Source organism: Vicugna pacos, chromosome 12 (assembly GCF_048564905.1).
Source record: "Vicugna pacos chromosome 12, VicPac4, whole genome shotgun sequence".
Classification (NCBI taxonomy): domain Eukaryota; kingdom Metazoa; phylum Chordata; class Mammalia; order Artiodactyla; family Camelidae; genus Vicugna; species Vicugna pacos.
This window is the reverse complement of record NC_132998.1, coordinates 23,286,146-23,309,902: the sequence shown is the minus strand read 5'-3', so window position 1 is coordinate 23,309,902 and position 23,757 is coordinate 23,286,146. Positions and strand designations below refer to the sequence as shown.

Below are 23,757 nucleotides of genomic sequence, written 5' to 3'. Positions count from 1 at the left end.
GATAGTTGAAACAATAAAAGATTACTTGTTATCTAAAGAGAATCAGGCATCTCAAGTTAAAAATTTAGTGCTTATCTATGTATGGGAGGAAGCAAACATTTGGGCTCATTGAATTCATTCCTTTGACAAGCACCTCGCTATCTAGGGCCAGTATCCTCTCCTTTCTTATTCTGAGTCCGCTCAGGGTGCACCATTGTGAGTGGCTGCGGAGGCTGGGCTGCAGGCCTGTCCCCACTGCGGGGTGGCAGCAGCCGCTGAAGACTTGGTTTCAGCATTCTTTGTTTACTGATATGTTTGCAATATTTTCACTCACATTGGAGTATTTTCGTTCACACTATAAAGGACTGAGACACATGCAGGTACGCAGTGTTCAATAGGTATTAGCTATCATTCTGTATAATGTTATTAACATAAAAAAGTCTTCTAGTTGACTTACGTGTGCTTTTTTTCCTTCCTGTAACTTGTATCTGTTACGTACAACCTAGGGCTTCAACCTGAGTCTTACTTTTCCTTCAGTCTACTTTGTGCTCTGATAACTTCTGGCTTAATCCGTTTTCTCCATTACCACAAAGTCTCACCTCTTGTTTCAGTGTTTTGATTATGAAACGTAGACTTCCAGAAAAAGCGTTGCTTTTGCTCAGCGTATTGGAAACATTCTTTGGAGTATTGTCTCTAAGGCCACTGCACACTTCAGCCGTGAAGGAGGGAGTTGACAGTCACCCAGTGGGTCTGGACACAGGTATGGTCCTTGTTTTGCAGTCAGATCGATGACCCTGGGGAAAATAGTCTGTGCTCCCACCTCCAAAATATTACTCAAGGTTGTAAATGTGTACTGTTCATTTTGCCTTTTCTATTACTCCAGGGTGCTAGGAACAGAGACAGATTTCTAGCTTATCTATTGGAAACTGAGTCTGGACAGAGGTGGTAATATTTTTTTCCAGTTTCACTAGAAATTTGTCAGCAGTAGTGACTGTCTGATCATTTATTTATTTACTAATTTGCCAGCAGTTGACATTTGTTTCAGTTTATACTACACTTGGTTAACAGGGGAAAAAAGGAAAGAAAAGAAGGAGAAATACTGAGCCACTGAACCAGGTTGGAAAGTAGCCTTAGTTGTAAAATTTCATCATGTCACTGATTGTCAAAGCAACAGGTGAGAGCTTTAAAGGCTATTTTTGTGATTGTCAAACCTAGACGGGAATGCTCCACTCCACAGATATCCATATGAATCATGCTTTTTTTGTAATGACACCCAGCATTCATTCACACACTGGCACAAGATTTAGACCTCTTAGAATAAAGTCATCGTGATTGCATTTTGCTTCCTCTTATTTTTCCATCAATCTTGACCGCATTCTAGAAACTACCATACTGAAATTTTCTAAATGTAGAAAGTACATTTGCATATCATGTAAAAGAAGATTTCCTGGAGCACCTTGATTTTACAAAAAGCTCTATCTTTTTCTCTGTTTACATTAGAAATGTAAAAAAGGTCCCAGACAGGGGACAGAAAAAGAAGTGATTCAAGTAATCAAGAGATATACTTATTTAAATGATCCAGCTTTGAAGCTGTGACCATTGTTACTGGAATGTTTAAAAAAAAAAAAGCTCTCAATCTTTTCAATGAAGACATTTTTAACATTTTTTTCATGACTTATCTCAAGAAAATCTATGTACTATGTTAAATTTTTTTGACGAAGTTTACTTCGTCAAAGTTGTGATCAATATGTATCAAAGTAACTTCTTAATTTTCTATTATTCATTGGTCAAAAAATTGGGGGAACCTGAATTTTTTCAAATATCTTATTTATGTCTATTGATCCTACCATCCAGGTGTAGTTGCTATTACATAAAATAATTGATTCTTAAGATGCACCAAGCAAACTCAGATACAGTTTAGTCTGTTTATACCTACATGAATGCACATTGCGCACTTTAAAAATACGAATTAACTGTAGTTTTAAATAGCCAATACTCACTACCCTGAAGTAATTCATATTTTTTACCAGATGATTATTCTGGTATTATTATTGAACGCATCCTGCCTGTTTCATAGTGTTCAGGTATGGAGAATGTAATGTCAGCTGGCATAATCTGATGGTCAAACCAAAGATTTAAGGCAGATAAGCCTCCCTACAAATGGAAAATGTAGATGCTCTCCTGGATTTAAGATTTTAAAGTTTTAAACTGAGGTCTGATGTGATAATGAAAGTGAGTTTTATGGCATAGAGTCCGCCCTGTAGAAATTTTGATTCTTTGGCGATGAGGCTGGTCTGTGATTGCTGTGACTCTTGCTCGTCTGTCCTTGCCAGAAACGATCCTAGGAAAAAACCTGAGAGTTATCATTTGTGATCCAGACACATGAGCCATAGGAATGCCAGAGGCAGAGAATGTGTAATTTCATGCTCATTAATTTCAGAGAGGATTTACAAATTAACCTGGCGCAAGATATTACTCTTCTGAAGGGCCTGCAGGCATCCTGCTCCAGCACAGTTACCACAGACCACTTCCACAAGATTGACCAGATGCTTGGGGGCCAGGGCAATCTGATTTATCCTCAAGTGAAGATCACAAATCAGATTCTGTGCTGAAGAGCTTTCCTGGTTCCCAGAGAACTTTGCAGGAGCAAGGAAGTGACTTTGTGTCTGCAACAAGTGCAAGGGGATATAGAACGATGGAAGATTCTTCCCCTGTGTCCCTACTGTGAGTCAGGACATAAGTTTTCATCTTCAGTTGTTCTTTAGTACATAGAGGGTAGTAACTCAATGCTATTTTCTCTCTCCATTTTAAAGTGTAAATTTGTGAGGGTGGGGGTTGGGGTTTTGGGTGGGGTTGTGGTACAGTCAGTTACAGTATTTCTGGTGTACAGCACAATGTCGCAGTCATGCATATACATACATATATTCGTTTCCATATTTAAAGTGTAAGTTGACTAACAGATTATTATTACAATCAGGCAGCTGCTCCAGGTAATCTGAACTTAAATGGATCCAGTTACCTGCCCATAAATCAGCCACTTTAGAATGGTTAAAGGGTTTAAAGGATCCAGAGAAGATGGAATTCACTTCAAAATCATAACATTGCAACAGTTTTATTTCCATTTGAGGAATTCATTCCATAAGCAATTTGATAATTATTAGTGTTTGAGGTCCAGGGATAGTATTGTAGACAGCTCCTTTGTGGGCTGCCACTGACACAATCAGATGACAGGACAGATGGGTGCTCACTACCTGTGCTGTTGCTGTTGGTCAAATTCATTCGAGCAGGTCTTTTCCAAGCTTTGATGTGAATACAGATCGCCTGGAGATTTTGCTAAATGTAGGCTCTGATTGCACAGGTCTGGAGTGGGGCCTGAGGGCCTCCATTTCTGACAATCTCCCCGATAATGTCCATGCTGCTTATCTGTGGACCTCATTTTGAGCAGCAAGGCTTTAGATAATCCAACAGGGAGGAAGAAAGATGGTCTTATGAGACAGGCTTACAGCAATATGGACTGTGTGCTTGGCATTCTTCGTAGCTGTAATATTTAATCCCTGGCATGGTGATGTGATTGTGAGTAATAGAAGTTTAGAGGACATTCTGTCATTGTGAAGAAACCACCGTACATTTGTTTTTAAAGTGAGGTTGTGCTCCTTTTGGGTGATTTTTTTTTTTTAATGTTCCAAAGCAGAAGACCTGGTCCCCTTAAAGAATATAAAGTGCACTGCATTAGAAAACTGTAAGGCAACCTGCAGAGTCAAGGATAGACAAAGATGCTGTGCAGATGCAAAACAAATAGCAAAAGAGAGGGGGGAACGGAGAAGGGTGAAGAGGGGAAAATCATCTCTTAAAAGGAAAGAGACTGTAATGGGGCAGCACGCTGCTGTCAGGAGGCTCTCTTCTGGTTTAAACCTAGCAGTGTGGACCACTGTATCCCGTCAGGGAAGGAGTTGAAATTAATTCATTCTTAATGATCAGTTGTAAGCAGTTCTCCAGGTCATAGCCTCAACATGCCAAAGCATTAGAGCTGAAACCTATGTAGGACCCAGAAGCCTTGGACTCTAGCAAAGGCTAAGGGTGGACTTCTCGTTTGGCCCGAGAAAAACAGGGTTACTTTAATCAGGAATTAAGAACGCTTTTGGATTGCAGAGGAATATTTGGCCGTATCACGGAGTTTGCATTTCTTTAAATTACAACTACAGGGCTCTGTGCTGGTAGTTATACATTGTTTTAATAAGTAGAGAAAAACAGAAGGAAGTTCTATCGTCAAAACCCTTTGACAGCTATCCTTTAGGAAATCTTGCTTAAATTTTAGAGTGTGCTTTCAAACCACCAAGGCAGCCAGCTGAACTGAAAATCTAATGTCAGAGGGAAACAGCCAACCTGCAATACATTCATGCTGGGCTGGGATAAAATGTTCACAGCACCTAGAGAGATTATGTTCCCACACCACACAAACTTCCAGGTTAGCTGAAAATTTAAATCACCTATTTCTTGACTTTTCTGCTTGCAGAATTCTGCATAAATTCATTGCAGTGGAGCTCGCTTTCTCCTCCTGGGCCCCACCTCCAGCAGGATCTCCGGCCCATGCTCATTTTCCCCCTCATCTAATGAAGCACATGCTCCAGTCTCAATCTAGGAAGTAAAAAGGATTCCTCAGTCACCATTCCACTTAAAGTCTTCCTATCTTGTATCCACTTTGAGTCTTAGTTTGTGCGTAGTAGGCACTAAAATTTGTAGAGTGTAATTGAATTCAAGGGACAGATTATTTCCTTCACAATGGGTTTCGTTTTGTTCACTCATGAAAAATAGATTTTTTTTATGCTTTTGTAATGATGTGCATGAACGTTGTGGCATGAACTGGCTGTCTCCCGCTGCTAGGAAATGGTTGTAATGTTTAATTGCACAAAATGCCTTTTTTTTCCTAATCAAGAAGTTGAGGGATCTGCTGGCTTAGCTGGTGCCTCAATTGTGCATAATTAGTTGCTCGGAATTGTTTAGCATAGGCTGATTAGTCTCAGCCAAAGGAAATTAAATTTTTTTTCCAACAAAGCCCTGAACACAGCTAGAGATTCTTGAAACCATAGTCATATCTGGTTCCTCTGGGAAGCCCAGATCCTGGGAAAGGGAGAAGCAGAGGTGGAGAGACAAGGACCAGCCTGATTACACAGGGATGCTATTTGATACCAGGCAATCATTCATGGTTACGAGAACGTGAGTGGATGTGAGTCCGTTCCTCAGAATAGGAGTCTCCCAGCTCCTTCATGGGCTTGGGTTGTGATGCAGAATGAAGCCTTGCCTGTTAGGTGCCTGCTGTTTGCTTTCCAAGTTTGTAAACACCAGCTTTACTTGGAGTATGTAATCAAAACAAATGATCTGTGTTGGCCCCTCCTGTGTTTGGCACATAAGGAGACTGACCAAATTATGGGGAATGAGGGGGACAGATGGCCCCCCCATTGTTCCACTTCTGTTTCAAGTATATGCTTGACTAAGCCCTTTCTGTGCCTGTCAGTGTGGATTCTCCATTCAAGGAGGGCATTTCCCCTAGCCTCGTGGCGTGTCACCATAAAGGGGACCTATACTCTTTTTTGTTATGACCACTGTGCAGGCTCTATGGCAGTGGGCAGCCATCAAGTGTGACGGTGAGTATCTGGTTGTTAAAATGTCATTTTAAAAGGCTGACAGCTCTGATACCCTGAGATGCCCTTAATGATTACTTGGAGCATTCACTTCAGTGGGCAGCGGCTTACTAGCTAAATGCCTCCTTTGCCCCTGTAGTGACTTTCAGTAAGGATCCCTGGTTAATATGACCCACCATCTAAGTCAAGACTGGGAATCTGGTATGAAGTTCAGAATTCTTTTGTTTAAAGACATTATTTTAAAGGTTGTTCAATAAACCTTTCTGTCTGTCATCTGAATACAAATTAAGGGAAATATATTTTAATATTTTTATAAAGAGTCAGATTTTTAACATACAGTAAGTCAGTTCTTAATAGCTGTTGGGTGGTGATGTGGCTTTGAAAGGAACAGGCTGTAAACGTAGAAAAAGACAGTCAGCGAGAGGAGGGAGGATAACTCCTAACAAATGTTTGATTTTGTTTTGGTGGCTTATTTACAATGAATGCTCTAGTTTGAAAGGTTGAACACAGTTCATTTCATCTATCAGCAAGTATTTCATGAATGCACACTATATGTTGGGCACTGTTCTAGAGATATTATCTACGGATTGATTCTTTCTTTGTAATTTGACATTTTTTAATTCACTTCTGTAATTAGGTGGAACTTGACAGTCTGGTTAATGTCTCCCTGATAAAACAAAGGAGAAGCATTAACATAGGTCTTATAATTCACTGAAACTTTTGAGGCCTTTACTGAGGAATGGTAAAGTGTACTGGCATTTATCTTGAATTTTTGTCTTCAAAAAAGTGAGCTTAAAAGTATAAATTGGTTCCATAGTACAATTTAAATTTCCTTATTTTAGGCAAATACTTGTGTGTAGGACAGGGAGGTGAGATTTATAGTCACCCAGAAAGAACTGACTAGTATTGCTCATTTCCATAGGCTTCTCCAAAGTAATTGACTTAAATGATGCCAGGTGTTTACTGGAGTGGTGTGCCCGGTCACTTGCCTGTGTGATACTGAAATGTGCGGCTGATAGCAAACCTTGTTGTCCAAGAGGAAATAACATAAGGAGAAAAGAGCACAGGAATAAAAGAGATTCAGTCTAGACTCACTCTAGATGCATGTCCTTCTGTAAATTTATCTCTCTGGGCTCAAGTCTTGACTCTAAACTGAAAGAGGTGTTTAGATCATCCTTTATAATCATGAGATTCTTGTGATATATCTACAAATGTCCATTAATGGACACGTGAGAAAATACCACAGAGACTCCATAGCTCTCCATGGCTTTCTGCACCAGGATTAAAAATGTACCCCAGACAGTCTTGTCCTTCAATATCCCACTATGGAGCCGTCAGCCACTGAGTCATTCAGTGTCTTCCCTCCATTTCTGTTTTCAAAGTTTGAACCAAGACTTGACTTTGTGCAACACTGTAAACTGACTATACTTCAATAATATGTATATGTATGTGTGTGTGTGTGTGTGTGTACACCAAAAAAATTGACCTTAAGTAAATCACATCAAGAGAGTCGATGTCCATTCTCTGATACGGAGGTGTTTATAAAAGTCCCAGGATGCTTCCTGGGGGCTTAAATGAAAGAGGTAGTCTTAGGAAACGTTTCTTTAAAAACAAATGTTAAAAGGTGCCATGCTGCTCTGTTGCCACACTCTCCAGCATGATTGATGTTGCCAAGATTCTGTCTCCCTTCCAGTAGGAATTACCTCTTTCACCCCGATTGACCTCAGCAAGCTATTCTTAGATAATATCGAACTTATTTCAGTCTGCTCCTTTGACCAATACAAATTTTGGCTTCTAGATAATTGTTTACTCTCGCCTATGCTCAGTAAGGACACTCAATCCTGGGAGTGACATTGGGGGCTGGGGAGTAGATATGCAGAGGCTGACCAGGTGGCCATCTATAATTCAGTTTCAACCTTTTAAGGATGTGCATAACTAGACTCTCTCAGCTCTAAATCAAGGAAATTGTTTTCAAATATAAATGAGAAAACAGTTTTACCAGGGTTGACTCTTTCTGTAATGCCAACTGGGTAAATTTCTAAAGAAATGGCTCCTCAAAATAGAGCATTAAGTGCAAAACACCCCAGCATCTCCTGGTCAAATTTCTCATTGCCCTTTAAGAAAATCCAACACTGGATTCAACCCAAGACTTTAATTGGCTGGACTCTAGACAAATTGAAAACTGAGAAAAGCCTTGAGGCATCCAAGATGTTGTCCCTGAAACTGGTTGTTATGAGCTGTATCTCCTGACTCGGTGCTCTGTACTGTGAATACAGTTTCAAAGTTTTAGATATTAAAAGGAAATACATTTTTTAATTGGTTTTATAAAGAATCCAGATTTTAACCTATAGCGAGTTTGTTTTAATAGGTGCTATATAAAGCATATTGCCTGGTTATTAAATCAACACTGGGAGAAAAGTGCTCAAATATTCAGGTGGGAATGGCATGGCAAAATGAGACTTTTGTAGCGTAATGCTTGCGTTTTGTTTTGTGGCTTGTGATTATCCTCAAAATTGCATTTGCAAAGAGAAGAATCCAAGACCTGGGATACTGCTTCCTAAGCAAAAGTGATGGTGTTGATTATATTGGTATCTGAAAGTTGGTAGTTTAACTTTATGGTTGGAAGAATATAAAGAATTGTGTGACAAAAGGAATATAAACATGAAACAGCATGACTTCCATTTTTTAAGTTAATTGCAGCTTACAGCAGTGTTAATCTTTCCTTTTTGTCATTGCTTATAAAACCCTTGTTAGTTTTATGAAGACATCATGAATCATTTCAGCCAGAAGTACGTCTAAAGAGGAATTGAGTTCCTCAATTTTGCAACACAAACCATTTAGTTGGGAAAATTAATGTTTTCGGATGACGAAGTTTTGTTGCGGAATTCAATCTTTGCTGTATTTCATGGTTTGCTATGCATAATATGCTTTTTAATGCTTTTACTGATTTCCTGTTACAACACCAGCGACAACAAACCAACCTGATAGTGTGGCCAGAGTAGCCTTCGGGGTCATCTGGCTTGAGCAGATTTGCTGAGTTAATTTACGTTAAGTCTACTCAGGCTCATACCTCCTATTCTTGAAAATGTTTAAGCTTGTCACTCAGGCACCTCTTTTACTTTGTACAGATGTCCCAGGAAAACTAGAGAGAATGCTTCCTTTCTCTTTTAACCCTAATGTTTGCCATCCTACGTCATTACTCCCGTATTCCAAGCCAGAGTAAATCCTTTCCTAGATTTTTTTTAAAAAAATCACTTTACTTAGAACTTGATGGCTCTGTCACTTGTATGATTTTGTCACCCAGTGTTTTGCTCATTCAGCTTCTTGCCTGACTGTCACAGATACACCAGGCTTTAGTCCTTCTGTCTCTTCAGTTGCTCTTTTTATGGTTCTGCAAGTTATTTCCATCTTTTACTAAAAGAGGGCAAATTAGCTCATTGCAATATCTGTCTTCTTTCCCCAAACCATCCTTCCTTCCCTGTTCTTGACTTAACTTCTCTGGTCTTACTCTGTCCCTGTCCCTTATTTTGCACCTAATACCACTTCACACTTCCAAGAGGAACCCACTTATTCTGTGTGTCTTGATTCCCCTGCAGTACTAATGCTCTGTCATCCCCTTATCTGAACGATCACGTTTCTTTTCATTTCCTTTGTTCTTCTACCTGTTTATTCTTAGTGCCCATTGAGCTATTTTATCCCTTCTTTGTCTTCCTGTTGCTGATATTCACTGATACTTATTTATCAATGAATATAGATGACCGACAAATAACCTGTGTCCTGTATTTTCACTCTTCTCACAATTCTCTGCCTTCATGTGCATTGTAGCTTGATCCTGGCAATCCTAAGAGGTGGATGGGAATGTAGATCCCTCTTTCATAGGAGAGGAAACTGATGTTCAGAGCTTTTTAAAGACTTGACCTTGTCCCACAGCTAAGCCAAGGTCAGGACCTAGGTCTACCAACTCTTTCTACTATACTATATCATATCACCTCTCTCTGGCAGAAGGATTGCAATCCACTGAAGAATCTTCACTACATTAGAAACTGGATGGAAATTAACCAAACCCTTCATTGTACCTTTGCAGATGAGAGTCCCTACACTAAATCCGCCAGCCAGACAAAGCCGCCTGATGGAGCGTTGGCTGTGAGGAGACAGAGCATCCCAGGTTAGACCAGACTGTTGGATTTTTCAGCTGTTTTACTTTTGAACCCTGTTACTTGGTGATCCTAAATAGTTCCAACTTGGTGAAAAAAAAATAATAATAATGCTATCTCATAGAGTGTGGACTACATTCTACACAACTTGTTCAAACAATATTCATGAAAGCTAGACTCTGAAAAAGCTTGCCAACTTGTGAGAATTCGTCTTGTGTGCAAAGCCTTTGTAAAATGACTTGAATTTATATCAGCTCTCACTCGTTGACTTACTTTCACCTCTGTTTTCAGAGGATGATTCTCACAGCAGCATCTATCCCTTTACTGAGACAAACCCGGCGGAACAAAGTGGTTTAGAATTGCTGTGGCAGATCATATGCATATGCTGAATAACAAATTACTCCTTTCTTCTTGTCTCTTTGAACTTGGATTTACTTCCATTCAACAACTCTTGTAAAATTCTGGGACTTTGTTTCCTTAGGAAGTTGTGATTAGGACTCTTATAAATCAGTAATAGATACCTGTTTCATCAACAAAACATTTTGGAGAAATATCTTAAAATGTCTTTATCCCAAAACTTCAATATTTTGAAGCTTTGAATTTGAAAATGACAAAAACATTCTAAAATTAAAGGAGGAAGGAAATTCAGAATATTATTCAAACTTTATCTAAACTAGATAATTCATGGAAAACCTCTTATATTGGCAATGGTACTTAAGAAAAGGGTTAAAAGCATTAATACATTTAGACATTTATCAAAAATAATGTCTTTATATATTTTATACAAGTAAATGGAGTACAGGTAAACCTTGGTGACAGGAGTTTAGAACACAGAAGTTTAACAATTCAGGAGAAACAGAGCAATGTTTCTGACATTAAACTGGATGGTTTGGCAAATCCATCTGTGAAGAGGGGGATTTTCCATTTGAATAAAGGGCAAGATGAGTCCAGTTTCTGAGCAACTCCTGTTCATGATTATTATTTATTTTTGTAAGAACTATGTGTGGTTATTTTTGTTCTTATTCTGAAGGCTTAGATTCATTGTGCAAGTACATGGCTTATAAAGGGGCACATTGTGAATATGTTATACATCCTTGTTTGTGTGCTTTGAGGATTCTAAAGTAATTTGAATTCTGGGATTAGAGGGCATCGCCTCTGCTGAGATTTCTTCTATTTCATCCTGTAAAACGTCATGCTTAGTGTGGGTCACGTCTAGAAAAATTACTGCAGTCAGCTATGGGCTGTGTTCTCAGCTTTCTCCATGTCAGCAGTAAGGAAGTACCCAAATTCTGAAGTTCAAGAATGCCAGTTGTCCATCAATTCCTTCTTGGCTTCTCTGATTAGCTGGTGCTCAGTACTCCTTTACTGGGAACAATGAGGAGACTTCCCACTATCCTAACCATTTTGTGTGGGACTAAACAAATGCACTGACTGGTATCATGTTTTCCTTTCATGAGTTTTCTAGTGTTACATACTAAATTATAACACATGTTTATGGTCCAGGCTTTTTCTTAAAGTCAATAAGTAGCTTTTAAAGTTACATGTTAGGACCACAGAAGTTGTTCATTCTTATCCTTAGTTCTGGCACACAGTGATTCTTTATAACAGAAATTTTCCTTTTATTCCTCCTTATGTCAGTTTTAAAATCACTGGAATCAGGAACCCTTTTTTTGTAGGCTTCAGGGGTTATTTTCCTGGAGTTTGAACATGAACAAACACCTTTTTTGTTTATCTCTTATAAGGTAGCAGCCAGAGCGGTTGCAGGTCTTCAGAATCCTCTTATTTAGAACAGTTCAAGGGAAAAAAAAATTCACTAACCTGAAGGCTAAGAAACCAAAATGGCTAATAGCTGATTATGACTTACTATTACCTTAAGGAGGAAATTAGGGAACTTCTTGGAAACTGCTCTTTGACTGAGGGTTCTGACACTTGGAGTTCTGAACCTTTTCTGTCTTACTTAAAAGTACCCATTATTTTTGTTCTGGCAAAAAGAAGGAACTCTCCCCTGATCTTTAGCCAAGAAGTCGCTTAAGTCAAAGAGAGATCTAACCCAGCATCCAAAAATCTTAACCAGTTGTGTTAAGCTACTTTGTTCACCTTTATCCTTATTAAGTCCATGAGAGAGAGAAAGTGAGTGAGATGGCGGGGCTGGGAAAATGCACGGTCTGTTATTTGCTGAAGTTTCAGCTGAAAAATCCCGAAGTGTCTTTCTGATGAGTTGAGGTGGACCACATGGAACTAAAAAAGCAAAATGCAAGTTTACAGCCTTCATTCTTTTCTCCTATGCTCAGCTCCCAACCATACTTCCCTCAAAAGTATCATTTCCACCCTGGTAGCAAGGAAGGATGTGTCTAGAGAAAAATTCACCAAGGAGCTAAAAGAGGCCTAAAGGAGAGCTTGGCTCATCTACTGGCCCCTGGATCTTCTCAGTGCAGAGGCACTTCTCAGGGCAGATGCAGCCCTGGGGCCGTTTTGGTGCCACAATTACTGAGGAGTAAGCAGACACCCAGAAGATGACATTTTAAAAGAGCTGTGGCTTTTCCTCGCACCTCTCCCCACTGATCCAGTGGTGGTGGTTGTATTTGACCATTGATATGAGCACTTTCTTTGATGGAAGGGGTGGGAATGTAGTGGAGGAAGAGTATAAGGTAGTGGAAAGCATTTTAAACCTCTTTATACGAATTTTATGAAAGCTTAAGCTGTTCTTTGAAACTGACTCTATAAATATAGACCTGATGCTTCCTGGAATAAATATTTGTACGCATATACATAGATAAGAGTTCTTAACATGGGCTCCACTATTTCCTTGGCATAATAAAGAGTAACTTTTAATAATTCTGACCCAGAGAGGTGGTAACCTTGAATGTTAACAGAAATACAGTTTGCTTTTCATTCATATCAAAATCCACTACTGCTGTCTAAACTCAAAATTGCTACAGCAATTATGTTATAATCACAAGTCAAATACGTGTCTTTCATTAAATGACAACTCTAACTATAAATCCTTTCATTCCCCTCCTGTCTCTTCTCAAAAAAAGGGAATGGATTAAACATCTCTTAGGAGCAAAATGCATTTGCTTTGGATAAAGGGGAAATGCATTTTTCATGTTATTTGGAAACTTGTCATTTTAATCATGTCTTCTATGGCATAATGTGTTAAAAAAAAAAACCCTGCTTAGTCTTTTATAAGATTTTGTAAAAATTTTAGTAGTGATGACAATAAAAATAAAATGATGAGTGTCCCCATGACACTGAAGTTTAAATGTAGATTAAAGACTTAACATTCTCTTAAAAAATATTAAGGAGACGTATTTTCAATCTCACTTCTGCTCATTTTTTTTCCAAAGGGAAGATGAATTCCAAGTACAAAGTTATTTTGAACAGATTCTACTACACATCTGTGTTTATTAAAAAGAATCTGTTGATCTGATTTTCCTTTAAGTTACAAATTACTTGCAAATCAAAGTTTGACCACCTGAAGGTTTTGTTCAAATTATTACAGGATTCTTGGTTTGACAGAGTTTACAGTAATTCACAAAAGCAGGAAGATGTCAAGCATTCTCATCTATTGCATTTCCAAACTTTGGTGCTCCAGGAAAATTATCTTAAGTCTGTAGCCAGAAAGAGATCATGAAGTTTGCATGGAAATTTTTTTTCCTCCTAGAATATGAGGAAAGACGTTTAGCAATCTGATCATAATGACATGAAGATGACATGTCTGTCTTGCTTCTCACATTTGGGTGTTTGCAGAGGGTGTGCAGTATGGAGCTGAGAGTTTGAAATGTCATTAGCCCAAGATGTATACACTCGTGCTGTTTAGAATACCTCCAGGAAGCATCGACACCTATTGAGGAATCAAAGTATGGAGAACGATACAGTGCCCTTGGCATCACAGAGAAGCTGGCAACCTTGAATTAAGGGGGAAGGACAGGAATTTTGAAGGTTCTGCCCTCTCTGTTCAGCATTTTCCTCTTTGTTAGCACATAATTTGATGCTTCATTGGTCTAAATTTTCATTATTATAGCATGCATATAGTGTGACATTTACACTAGGATTTTATAGCTCCAACACTGTGCAGGTGGAAGAAGGGCATTTAGTCTGATTTTGGGGCCTAGTTCTCCTTCCTCTGTTTAGTTCCACCAGTGAGCTGCTCTAGGAAATGGGCGAGCCTCCTGGATGAGAAACCAAAGTCAGTTGACTCAAGCAAGTCCGCATCATGTCATGCAAAAGCATGGTGCACAATGTATGTGTGTGTCAGATCATCACATTGTACACTTTAAATATCTTACAATTTTGCCAACTGCACTGGGAGGGGCAGGGAGAGGTAAAGGGCCATTATACTTGCAATGTTCTCTCAAATGACTCAGGATAAAAAAAAAAAAAGAGGTGTCCATGTGTGTATGTGCAGTTGAAGGATAGGAAGGAACTTTTTGGTGTTCCTGCAACTCTCATACAATTTTCAAGTTATTTCAAAAATTCAAAGTTTGAAAAAAGAATGGTGCTAGGGTGCTACAGATCCTGCCCAAAGACGCTGAGTCAGGCTCTGCAATTAGTGAGGGGATGACCCACCGGGGAAACAGCGAGGGGTGAGCTTCTCTGCCACTCAGTCAGGCAGCCCTGCATCCTTGAAGACATCCCAGTGGGCCAAGGCGAGGACAATGGGGACCACAGTCCAGGATCTGTCCTACCAGAGCCCCCCCTGCAGTCAGCGTTAAGAACTCAAAACCATAGTGTTTACAAATGTCTTGATTACTGAATGTTTAAGAAATTAGCAAAACAATATCACTTTTTTAGAGATAAGTTTCTAAGGTCATAAATTTGAGACCCATGGCAAATATGTCTGAGATTCTGCCCACACCCCCGTTCAGTTTTTTTTCCACGGTACTTATCACTAACAGAAACTGATAAATTTATTGCTTTTTTTCTTTCTCGTTCCCTCACTGAAATATAAGATTCCCTAGGGCAGGTAGTCCATATGTCCTGTTCACTACTGTTGTCTCCAGTCCATAGAACACTGCGTAGCAAATAGTAAGGATTCAATCAATATTTGTGAAATGAATGAGCAGGCAAAGATCAGGAAGTTTCTCTCTCTGCAAAGTCTGTTACCTTATGACTAGTATCCTTTGCTACTAAAAAAAATTGCATCACAGGGTCTGTTCGCCATACAGTTTCTGACTCATCATATGCCGTGCTGCAGCTGTTCACGTGGGCCTTGAGGCTGCACCGAATCTGGCATTTCTACGGAAATCATCTGCTGCCCAAGACTAATGAATGAAATATAGGTCAGCTAGAAGCTGGAGAATTTTAAAGGCCAGAGGTCTCGCAGCCCCAGCCTCGTTTTTTTCCGATTGAACAGAAAATGTCTGTGCAGTCCTGGCACACCTACAGAGAAGGTTGGGGTGCAATGTAACAGTGAAATTGACAGGATGGGAATGATTCATTCGAGACTGTGTTCTGCTATAGAAGACAGGGCTAAAAAAATGTGCGAAAATAGCTGGAGTCTATAAATAGATTGATGCAAAGCAGAACTTATCCCATCTTATGGCAGGTGCACAGGAAGGACTTCCCCCAGAGCACTGATCCACTTTGCTAGGTGGCTGGTGGTATGGCGTTCTCCTCCGACAGCACTGGGCAGAACATGCAGCCTGATTTGTGTTCGGTGCTGCCGCTTTCATTAGAGATTCAGAGAAATGACAGGCCACTGTGTCTGAACTGCCCTCTCGCCTTAGCAAGCACAGGTAAAATATCATGAAGTGGTTCAGAGGCAGCAAATGATTTTTAAACAGTAATTCTTCCAGCCTTCCATTTAGGGGAAATTATTTGTAGAGAATCAGTCCGGTGCTTGCGTGTTTCCCCCCGTGTTACAGGAGTGGTGGTATTTGGTCAATGTCGATGTCACATTCCCGGTACACACAGTCATCAGAGTGACTCTGAAGACGGCCACCGCAGCCTCCCAGTCTCTGAAGAACAGTTTACAAGGAGGCCCAAGTATGCGTGCACAAGAGCTACCAGGGGGAAGTCTTTTCTGTCTGCTACTTTGGCACTGCCGAAAAATTCACTCTTTCACTCCCCAGGTTAGGGAGACCTTCAGTCTAGATTTTTTTTAATTAAGTGACTTTAGGGAATTAGGCTGGATGAAAGCTGTACTGATTGATTGGCACTAGGGAAAGGGAAGAAACCCTCTTACAGTTTACTGTAGAATAGAGCAGTTGGCCCATCAGTACCCCTTTCGTATCCATCAGGCTTATGTGGCTTAGAACAGCTTCCCAGTTTCAGTCACTCCCATGTCATCTTCACAGTGCTGGTTACATATTTGTGTTCCACCTCGACTATAATTAATATGACTTTAAGTAAATTGAAATTGCTTCACTTTTTTTTACTTAGCTTTATTCTATGTTTCACTACCTTGAATTTGATATGCTAATTATATTTTCCTAATATAAATTTAAAGAATTTTTAACTCTGAAATTTTTTTTAAAAAGGTTTATGTGTTCCCTCAAATCCATCCATCAGCGTTTATGTACAGAGTACTGTGGGAAACACTGGCTTGGAATGAGATTCTTCTCCAAAAAATGATCTTGAGAACCCCAGTGCTCTGTTCATGGTCAGTATATTGATAAATAGTTGTTGATTTACAGCGCAGTAATGGGGCGTTTGAACGGGCGTGGAAGGCATTTGGGGCTTTTGCTGTATATATATGTATATGTATACATTTACTGAGACAGAGACCCCCTGAGGAAGAAGTGAATCAGTGTAAGAGGGGAGGAGGGAACTCAGAAGAGAGGTCGGTGGAGATATAAATGTTGGACCTGTCAGTTGGTATTTATCAGTTAGTATTCATCCTTGGGGATGAGTGATATTATCTAGGTAGATTGAGATGGGGTCCAAGGTCTGAGCCGGGGGCATACCAGTCTTCAGAGGTCAGCAATGAAGGGAGTTCCAGCAGAAGACATGAAGAAACAGAGTTAGTAAGAGGAGAACCAGGAGAATGTGGTGCCCTGGAATCCAAGTTAAGAACCACATGTGATTACGGCGAGAGAAAGAACCAATATTGATTAAAAAAGTAAATATGATGAGGAGTGAGAATTGACCACAGGATTCTGTAAAAGAGAGTTTAGTCACTCTAACTAGAGAAGTTTCAGTAAAAGGGTGGAAGCAAAAGCCTGACTGGAGTGGGCTGAGGTGAGACTAGGACCTAAGTAAACAGAATCAGAGAATGTGGGCAACTCTTTCAAGATTTCAAAAAAAAAAGAAATCTATCAGGAGGAGCAGAAAAATAGGACAGTAGCCAGAGGGGACATGCGGTCCAGGGGAGACTCTTCAAATATAGAAGAGGATACAGCGTGTTTGTGTGCTGATGTGGTTGATCTAGTGGAGCGGGAGAATTTGACGCAGGAGGGAGAAGGGATGAAAGCAAAAGCAAGGCCTTTGAAGAGGCTGGAGGGGGCCATCCAGCGTGCAGTGCAGGTGTCAGCAGGAGGGAAGGTGGAGTCCAAGAGCACAAAGGCAAGAGGATGATGGTAGATTTCCTGCTAAGAAGATAACGTGAGTCCTCTTCTGATTGCTCTTGTTTTCTTCTTGAAATAATAGGTGAGGTCATCACAGAGAAGGAAGGGAAGAGACTGATACAGGCTTTGTAGAGTGAGGAGCAGGTGTCATTTCAAGGGCTGGGAGAGTGGACTGCCTTGGGCAGTGTCCAAGGATTACCCTGCAGCCCCCTAGATCCCTGATTTAATAGAGTCCTCATCTCTCTTGCAAACCCTACTTCTTCAGATCATAAAGGGATCAAGTGAACTTACGCATCTGATGCTGCTGCCCCATGTCATCCCCATATATCACATTCCATCTCCCCTGGGAGCGCTCCTACAACTTCTGCCTCCCGTGATCATTTCTTCTTAGAAAAGCCAGAATGTTATGTGTTTTTATGAAATCTTTTGGCAATGTAGCTCATCCTGTTTCAAGTTGCTCTGCGGTTATTTTCCTGGATTCTGCATTTACCTCTAATTTAAGGTTACAGTCTCTTGGATTAAAGAAAATGTTTCTTTTTTAAAAAGTCTCCCACCAAGCTTTGCCCAGCAGGGCTGGTAACTGGATGCAGTCCATGGTTGTTGCATCAAAGACTCTTTCCATCACCTACTTTAGGATCTGATCACTATTACACATCAAAACTTACAAAATACTGAGGTGAAACGATGAGACATAACTTATTGTACTCCTACTGTTCTTTCTCTAATAAACACCGAAAGCTAGCACACTCACTTGCACACACATACACATATACATATATCTTTCCTTCTGTTTTCCTCTTTCTACATAGGAAACTTCACATCTAACTTCTTCTGCTTCAGTATTTTTCGAGACAGGAAACTTACTATCTTATAAGGTAGTCCCAGCTTTTTAAAATCTCTTATTCCTTATGCCTGAAGTGGGCTGAAGTTTCCCACCTTGTATCTCTACCCATTGGCTCTTCTGATTCTTGTGAACTTCCCCGAAGTCTTTCAGGTACTTTAATGCACCTGTCATCTCGTCCCTGAGTCATCGCTGCTGTTTAACCAGGTAAAGCATGTTCCTTCAGCCTCGCCTTCTGTGACATGCTTTTCACACCCTGGTGGCCTTTCTCCAGTTTGTCAATGCTCTTTAGTATGTAGCAGCCAAAACTGAACCCTTCCTCCAGCTAAAGAGAACAGAGTACAAGAAAACCATTACCTTCCCTGATCTGGATGTTCTACTCAATTAATCCAGATTAAGATAGTACTTTTACTGTAATTGAAAAAGACACATGCACCCCAGTGTTCATAGCAGCACTGTTTACAATAGCCAAGACATGGAAGCAACCTAAAAGTCCATCAACAGATGAACAGATAAAGAAGATGTGAGATAGATATAGATATAGATATATAGATATGATATATTATATATAATGGAATATTACTCATCCATAAAAAAGAATAAAATAATGCCATTCGCAGCAACATGGATGGACCTAGAGATTATCATATTAAGTAAAGTAAGTCAGACAGAGAAAGACAAACATCATGTGACAACACTTACATGTGGAATCTTTAAAAATGATACAAATTAACTTACTTACAAAACAGAAATAGACTCATAGACATAGAAAACCCACTTATTGTTACCAAAGAGGAAAGGTAGGGGAGGGATAATTTAGGAGTTTGGGATTAACAAATACACATTACTATATATAAAATAGATAAGTAATAAGGACCTACAGTATAGCACAGGGAACTGTATTCAATATCTGGCAATCACCTGTAATGGAAAAAGAATCTGAAAAAGAATATATATATAAAATATATATGTAACTGAATCACTTTACTGTACATCTGAAACTAACACAGCATTGTGAATCAACTGTACGTCAATTTTTAAAGAAAGGTTGTATTTTTAAATGAAATACTGATGTTTGTTTACATTGAACTTTCAGTCAGTAGGCCTTGTTCTCATGAATTTCTCTCAAGAGAAATCCCTCCCTTGAGCAGCAGTACTCCGTATAACGGTGGGCAACACTGTTCCACACATTTATTTCTATTATATTCAGTCAGTAAGATTTGAGGATCGGGGGTAGAGAGTACTAATAATTGGTAAGCATCTATTATGTACCAGCCTTCCTTATTTAAAAGAGATATTTAATTATCCCAATTTGTGGAGGAAGAAATTAAGGCTCAAGTAACTTGCCCAAATTATTCCAACAACAAAGCTGATATTTGAGGTTAGCTTTATTTTAACCCAAAGCCCTTCATTTTTCAGCTGTTTACCCAGCTCTCAAATGATTCAGCTCATCTTTCCAACGTAATGGAAATAGTCTCTATTCCTGCTTATCACATATATTCATCACTCTTCTTAGCAGTGAATTAGCCACAAATTTGAACTAACAGGGTTAAGTATCTAACAGTGTTAGATCAATGTTTAGAATTCTTAACAGCGTTAAGAATTTTGAGCATAGCAGTACCAAGGACAGAGCTCTGCAGCACCCACCCCCCACCATAAACCTTGATACTCCGCCATCAACACTGATTTATGGGCTTTGAGTATCACCCTCTGTGAGTTTCAAAGCCACAAACTTCAAGTTCAGGGTACTCTGTTCTGTTCACAAGTTATCATGAAAGATCTTTCTCAAAGCCCCCTGAAGCACTCAAATATGTATATACATTATATTGTCTTTACATGCAGGCATCCCCCGGAAATGCTACAGGTTTGGTTTCAGATCACCCCATAAAGGGACTCTCACAATAAAGCGAGTGCCATGAATTTTTTGACTTCCCGGTGCATATAAAAGTTAATGTTTACACTGTACTGTAGTGTAGTAAGTGCACAATAGTATCATGTCTAAAAAGAACAATGTACATACCTTAATTTTAAAATACTTTATTGCTAAAAATGCTTACCATCATCTGAGCCTTCAGCAAGTCATACTCTTTTGCTGGTGGAGGGTCTTGCCTTGGTATTGACAGCTGCTGACTGATCAGGGTGGTGGTTGCTGAAGGGTAGGGTAGCTGTGGCAATTTTTAAAAATAAGACAATGAAATTTGCCACACTGATTGACTCTACTTTTCATGAATGATTTCTCTGCAGCGTGCAAAGCTGTTTGACAGCATTTTACCCACAGTAGAACTTCTTGCAAAATTGGAGTCCGTCTTCTCAAACCCTGCCACTACGTTATCAACTAAGTTTGTGTAATATTCTAAATCCTTTGATGTCATTTCAACAGTCTTCCCAGCATCTTCACCAGTAGATTGCATCTCAAGAAACCACTTTCTTTGCTCATCCATAAGAAGTACCTCCTCATCCACCCAAGTTTTATCATGAGTTTGCAGCAATTCAGTCACATCTTCAGGCTTCACTCCTAATTATATGTCTCTCACAGTTCCCATCATGTCTATAATTAGTTCTGCCACAGAAGTCTTGCACCCCTCAAAGTCATCCATGAAGGTTAAAATCAACTTCTTCCAAACTCCTGTTAATGGTTATATTTTGACCTCTTCCCATGAATCATAAATGTTCTTCATGGCATCTGGAATAGTGAATCCTTTCCAGAAGGTTTTCAAGTTACTTTGCCCAGACCCACCAGAGGAATCTCTGTCAGTGGCAACTTTAGCCCTACAAAATGTATTTCTTGAGTGATAAGCCTTAAAAGTAAAAATGATTCTTTGATCCTTGGGCTGCAGAAGGGATGTTGTGCTGGCAGGCATGAAGACAACATTAATCTCATTGTATGTTTCCATCAGAGCTCTTGGGTGACCAGGTGCATTGTCAATGAGCAGTACTATTTTGAAAGAAATCTTTTTTTTTTTCTCCTGAGCAGTAGATCTCAATAGTGGGCTTAAAATATTCAGTAAACCATGTTGTAAACAGGTGTGCTGTCGTTCAGGCTTTGTTGTTCCAAATATAGAATGCAGGCAGAGTAGACTTAGCATAATTCTGAAAGGCCCCAGGATTCTCAGAATGGGAAATGAGCATTGGTTTCAGCTTCAAGTCACCAGCTGCGTTAGCCCCTAACTGACAAGAGAGTCAGCCTGTCCTTTGAAGCTCTGAAGCCAGGCCTTGACTTCTCCTCTTTAGCTATGAAAGTCGTAGGTGGCATCTTCCAATAGAAGGCTGTGGACTCTACTTTGAAAATCTGTTGTTTGGTGTAGCCACCTTCATGACTTACCCGAGCTAGATCTTCTGGATCCGCACTTGCTGCTTCACCCTGCACTTTGATATTAAGGAGCCCTCGCGAACCAACCTTGCTGGCTTCAAACTTTTCTTCTGCAGCTTCCTCACCCCTCTCAGCCTCATAGAGTTGAAAGGAGTTTAGAGTTGCTCTGGATTAGGCTTTGGCTTAAGGGAATGTTGTGGCTGGTTTGATCTTCTATCCAGACCATTATAACGTTTTCCACATTAGCAATGAGGCTGTTTCGCTTTCTTAACATTCATGTGTTCACTGGAGTAGCACCTTTAATTTCCTTCAAGAACTTTCTCTTTGCTTTCACTGCTTGGCTAACTGTTTGGCACAAGAGGCCTAGCTTTTGGCCTGTCTCAGCTTTTGACATGCTTTCCTCATTAAGTGCATTCATTTCTAGCTTTTGATTTAAAGTGAGAAACGTGTGATTCCTTTCGCTTGAACACTTAGAGGACATTGTTGTTATTAATTGGTCTAATTTCAATATTGTTGTGCCCTGAAAATGGGCAGGACGGGGGATGAAGTGTGCCAGCAAATCAGTATGTGCAGAGGTGCCCATTGCTTGTTAGTGAGATGTTGGAAACAACCTGGCATTTCTATTAGCTGAGGAATGGTCAAACAGATGAGGGTGCAGCCATTCTAGGAGGGATCGCAAACTGATAGAAAATGTCATGAAAAGGTCTCAAAGACATATTGCTGTGTTGAAAACAGCAAGTTGTCATTGCATAGTTTAACCCAATTTTGGTTAAATATTAGTATCTGAAAAGAGAATGGAAGTTTGGGCACAAACTTTGACAGTGGTTTCCTCTGAGATGAGAGAAGGAGAGGGAGAATGTGCAGGGTCCTTTCAGGCTTTGTTCCGTACGCCTCTGTGTCATTTGAGTCATACACTGAAATATATTTGTGTACATGTGTCAGGAAGACCATCTGCAAGAGGGAACAACAAAAATGTCAGAGTCTCACCATTTATGTAAGTAAGAGCAAATGGAAGATTGGAAACAAACGTGATCACTGGCTTCAGATATTTTCAATCATATGGAAGAGGGGTCAGTGTGTCCTTTATGATCTCAGAAGTATAACTAGACCTCACATGTCAGATCACCAGCCAACAGGATCCCACTGGCTAAGGGCAGCCAACAGGTGTGTTTGGCCTGCGAGTACCATAAGGCAGCACCTGTTGGTCTTCACTCTATTTCATGTCCACACCCTACTGGTCAGGTTACACACAGCCTGCTTCATTCATTTAGTGTATCTGATTCATACCTGCATTTGGATTTTTCACCTGTGCTATAAGGGCGAGTCAAAGGAAATCAGATTTGGAAGCAACTTGAGGGAAAACTTTCAAAAAGCACAGAAAGGCTTCCTGGCTGAGAACACAGGCTCTGGAGTTCACCTGCCTTGTTTGAATTATGGCCTTGCCACCTACTGCTGTGTGGACTTTGGCTATTTGCTTAAGTCTCGTGCTTCATCTATCAGTTTTCCCATTGTGTGAAATGGGACAGTAAGGAGGATTAAATGAGTTAATGCCTGTAAAGCATCTATATTAGTCATCTATTGCTGTGTAACAATACTACTGCAAATTCCACAGCTTAAAAACAACACATTTATTATCTCACAGTCTCTGTGGGTCATTAATCTAGGCACAGCTTCTCTGGTCCTCTGTCTCGGGTCTCACAAAGCTGCAGTCAGGGTGTCAACCAGGGCTGCAGCCTCATCTGACACTTGACTGGGAAGGGTCTGCCTCCAAGCTCACTGAGGGTGTTGGCAGAATTCAGTTCAGGTCTTCAGTTTCTTGCTGGCTGTCAGCCAGAGGCCTTCAGCTCTAACATAGCTGCCTGCTTTTTCAGAACCCTCAAGGGCAGGAAAGTCTCCAGCAAAATAGGCCTACATTCTTCCGGGCATAATCATGTGCATGTAATCACATACCTCCTGGCACCTTTGCCATATTCTGGTTATGTCTAAGTCACAGGTCATACCCACATTCAAAAAAGGGGATAATACAGGGCTCACAGTCAGAAGTTAGGCATCATGAATGACCACCTTAGAGTCTGTCTGGCACAGCACACTGAGTCAGGCCCAGTACCTAGGTGGGGCTTAATATACGTAGTCATTATCCATCCAGACTGTCGGAAGAAGACATCAGTAGCTCTCTGAGAAGGGTAGTTTCTCACATGGGGGTATTCAGACAGGTACTGGATGGTGAGTGTAGGCACACAGTAAAGAAAATCAAACGGAGGTCAGTCTCGAACCGGATGACCTTTAAGATCATGTGTGGTTTAATTCAGCCACCAGGCAAAGTGAA

General features: G+C 40.1%; 1 protein-coding gene across 10 annotated transcripts in view; it reads left to right on the top strand.

Moving 5' to 3' along the window:
- GRIP1 (glutamate receptor interacting protein 1) overlaps positions 1-23,757 on the top strand; it is a 619,135-nt gene that overhangs the window by 423,795 nt on the left and 171,583 nt on the right. For all 10 annotated transcript variants that reach the window (XM_072973033.1, XM_072973029.1, XM_072973032.1 and 7 more), the window contains one exon: positions 9,703-9,783. In XM_072973033.1, the coding sequence (XP_072829134.1) occupies positions 9,703-9,783 (81 nt within the window). The remainder of the gene's footprint in view (positions 1-9,702; positions 9,784-23,757) is intronic.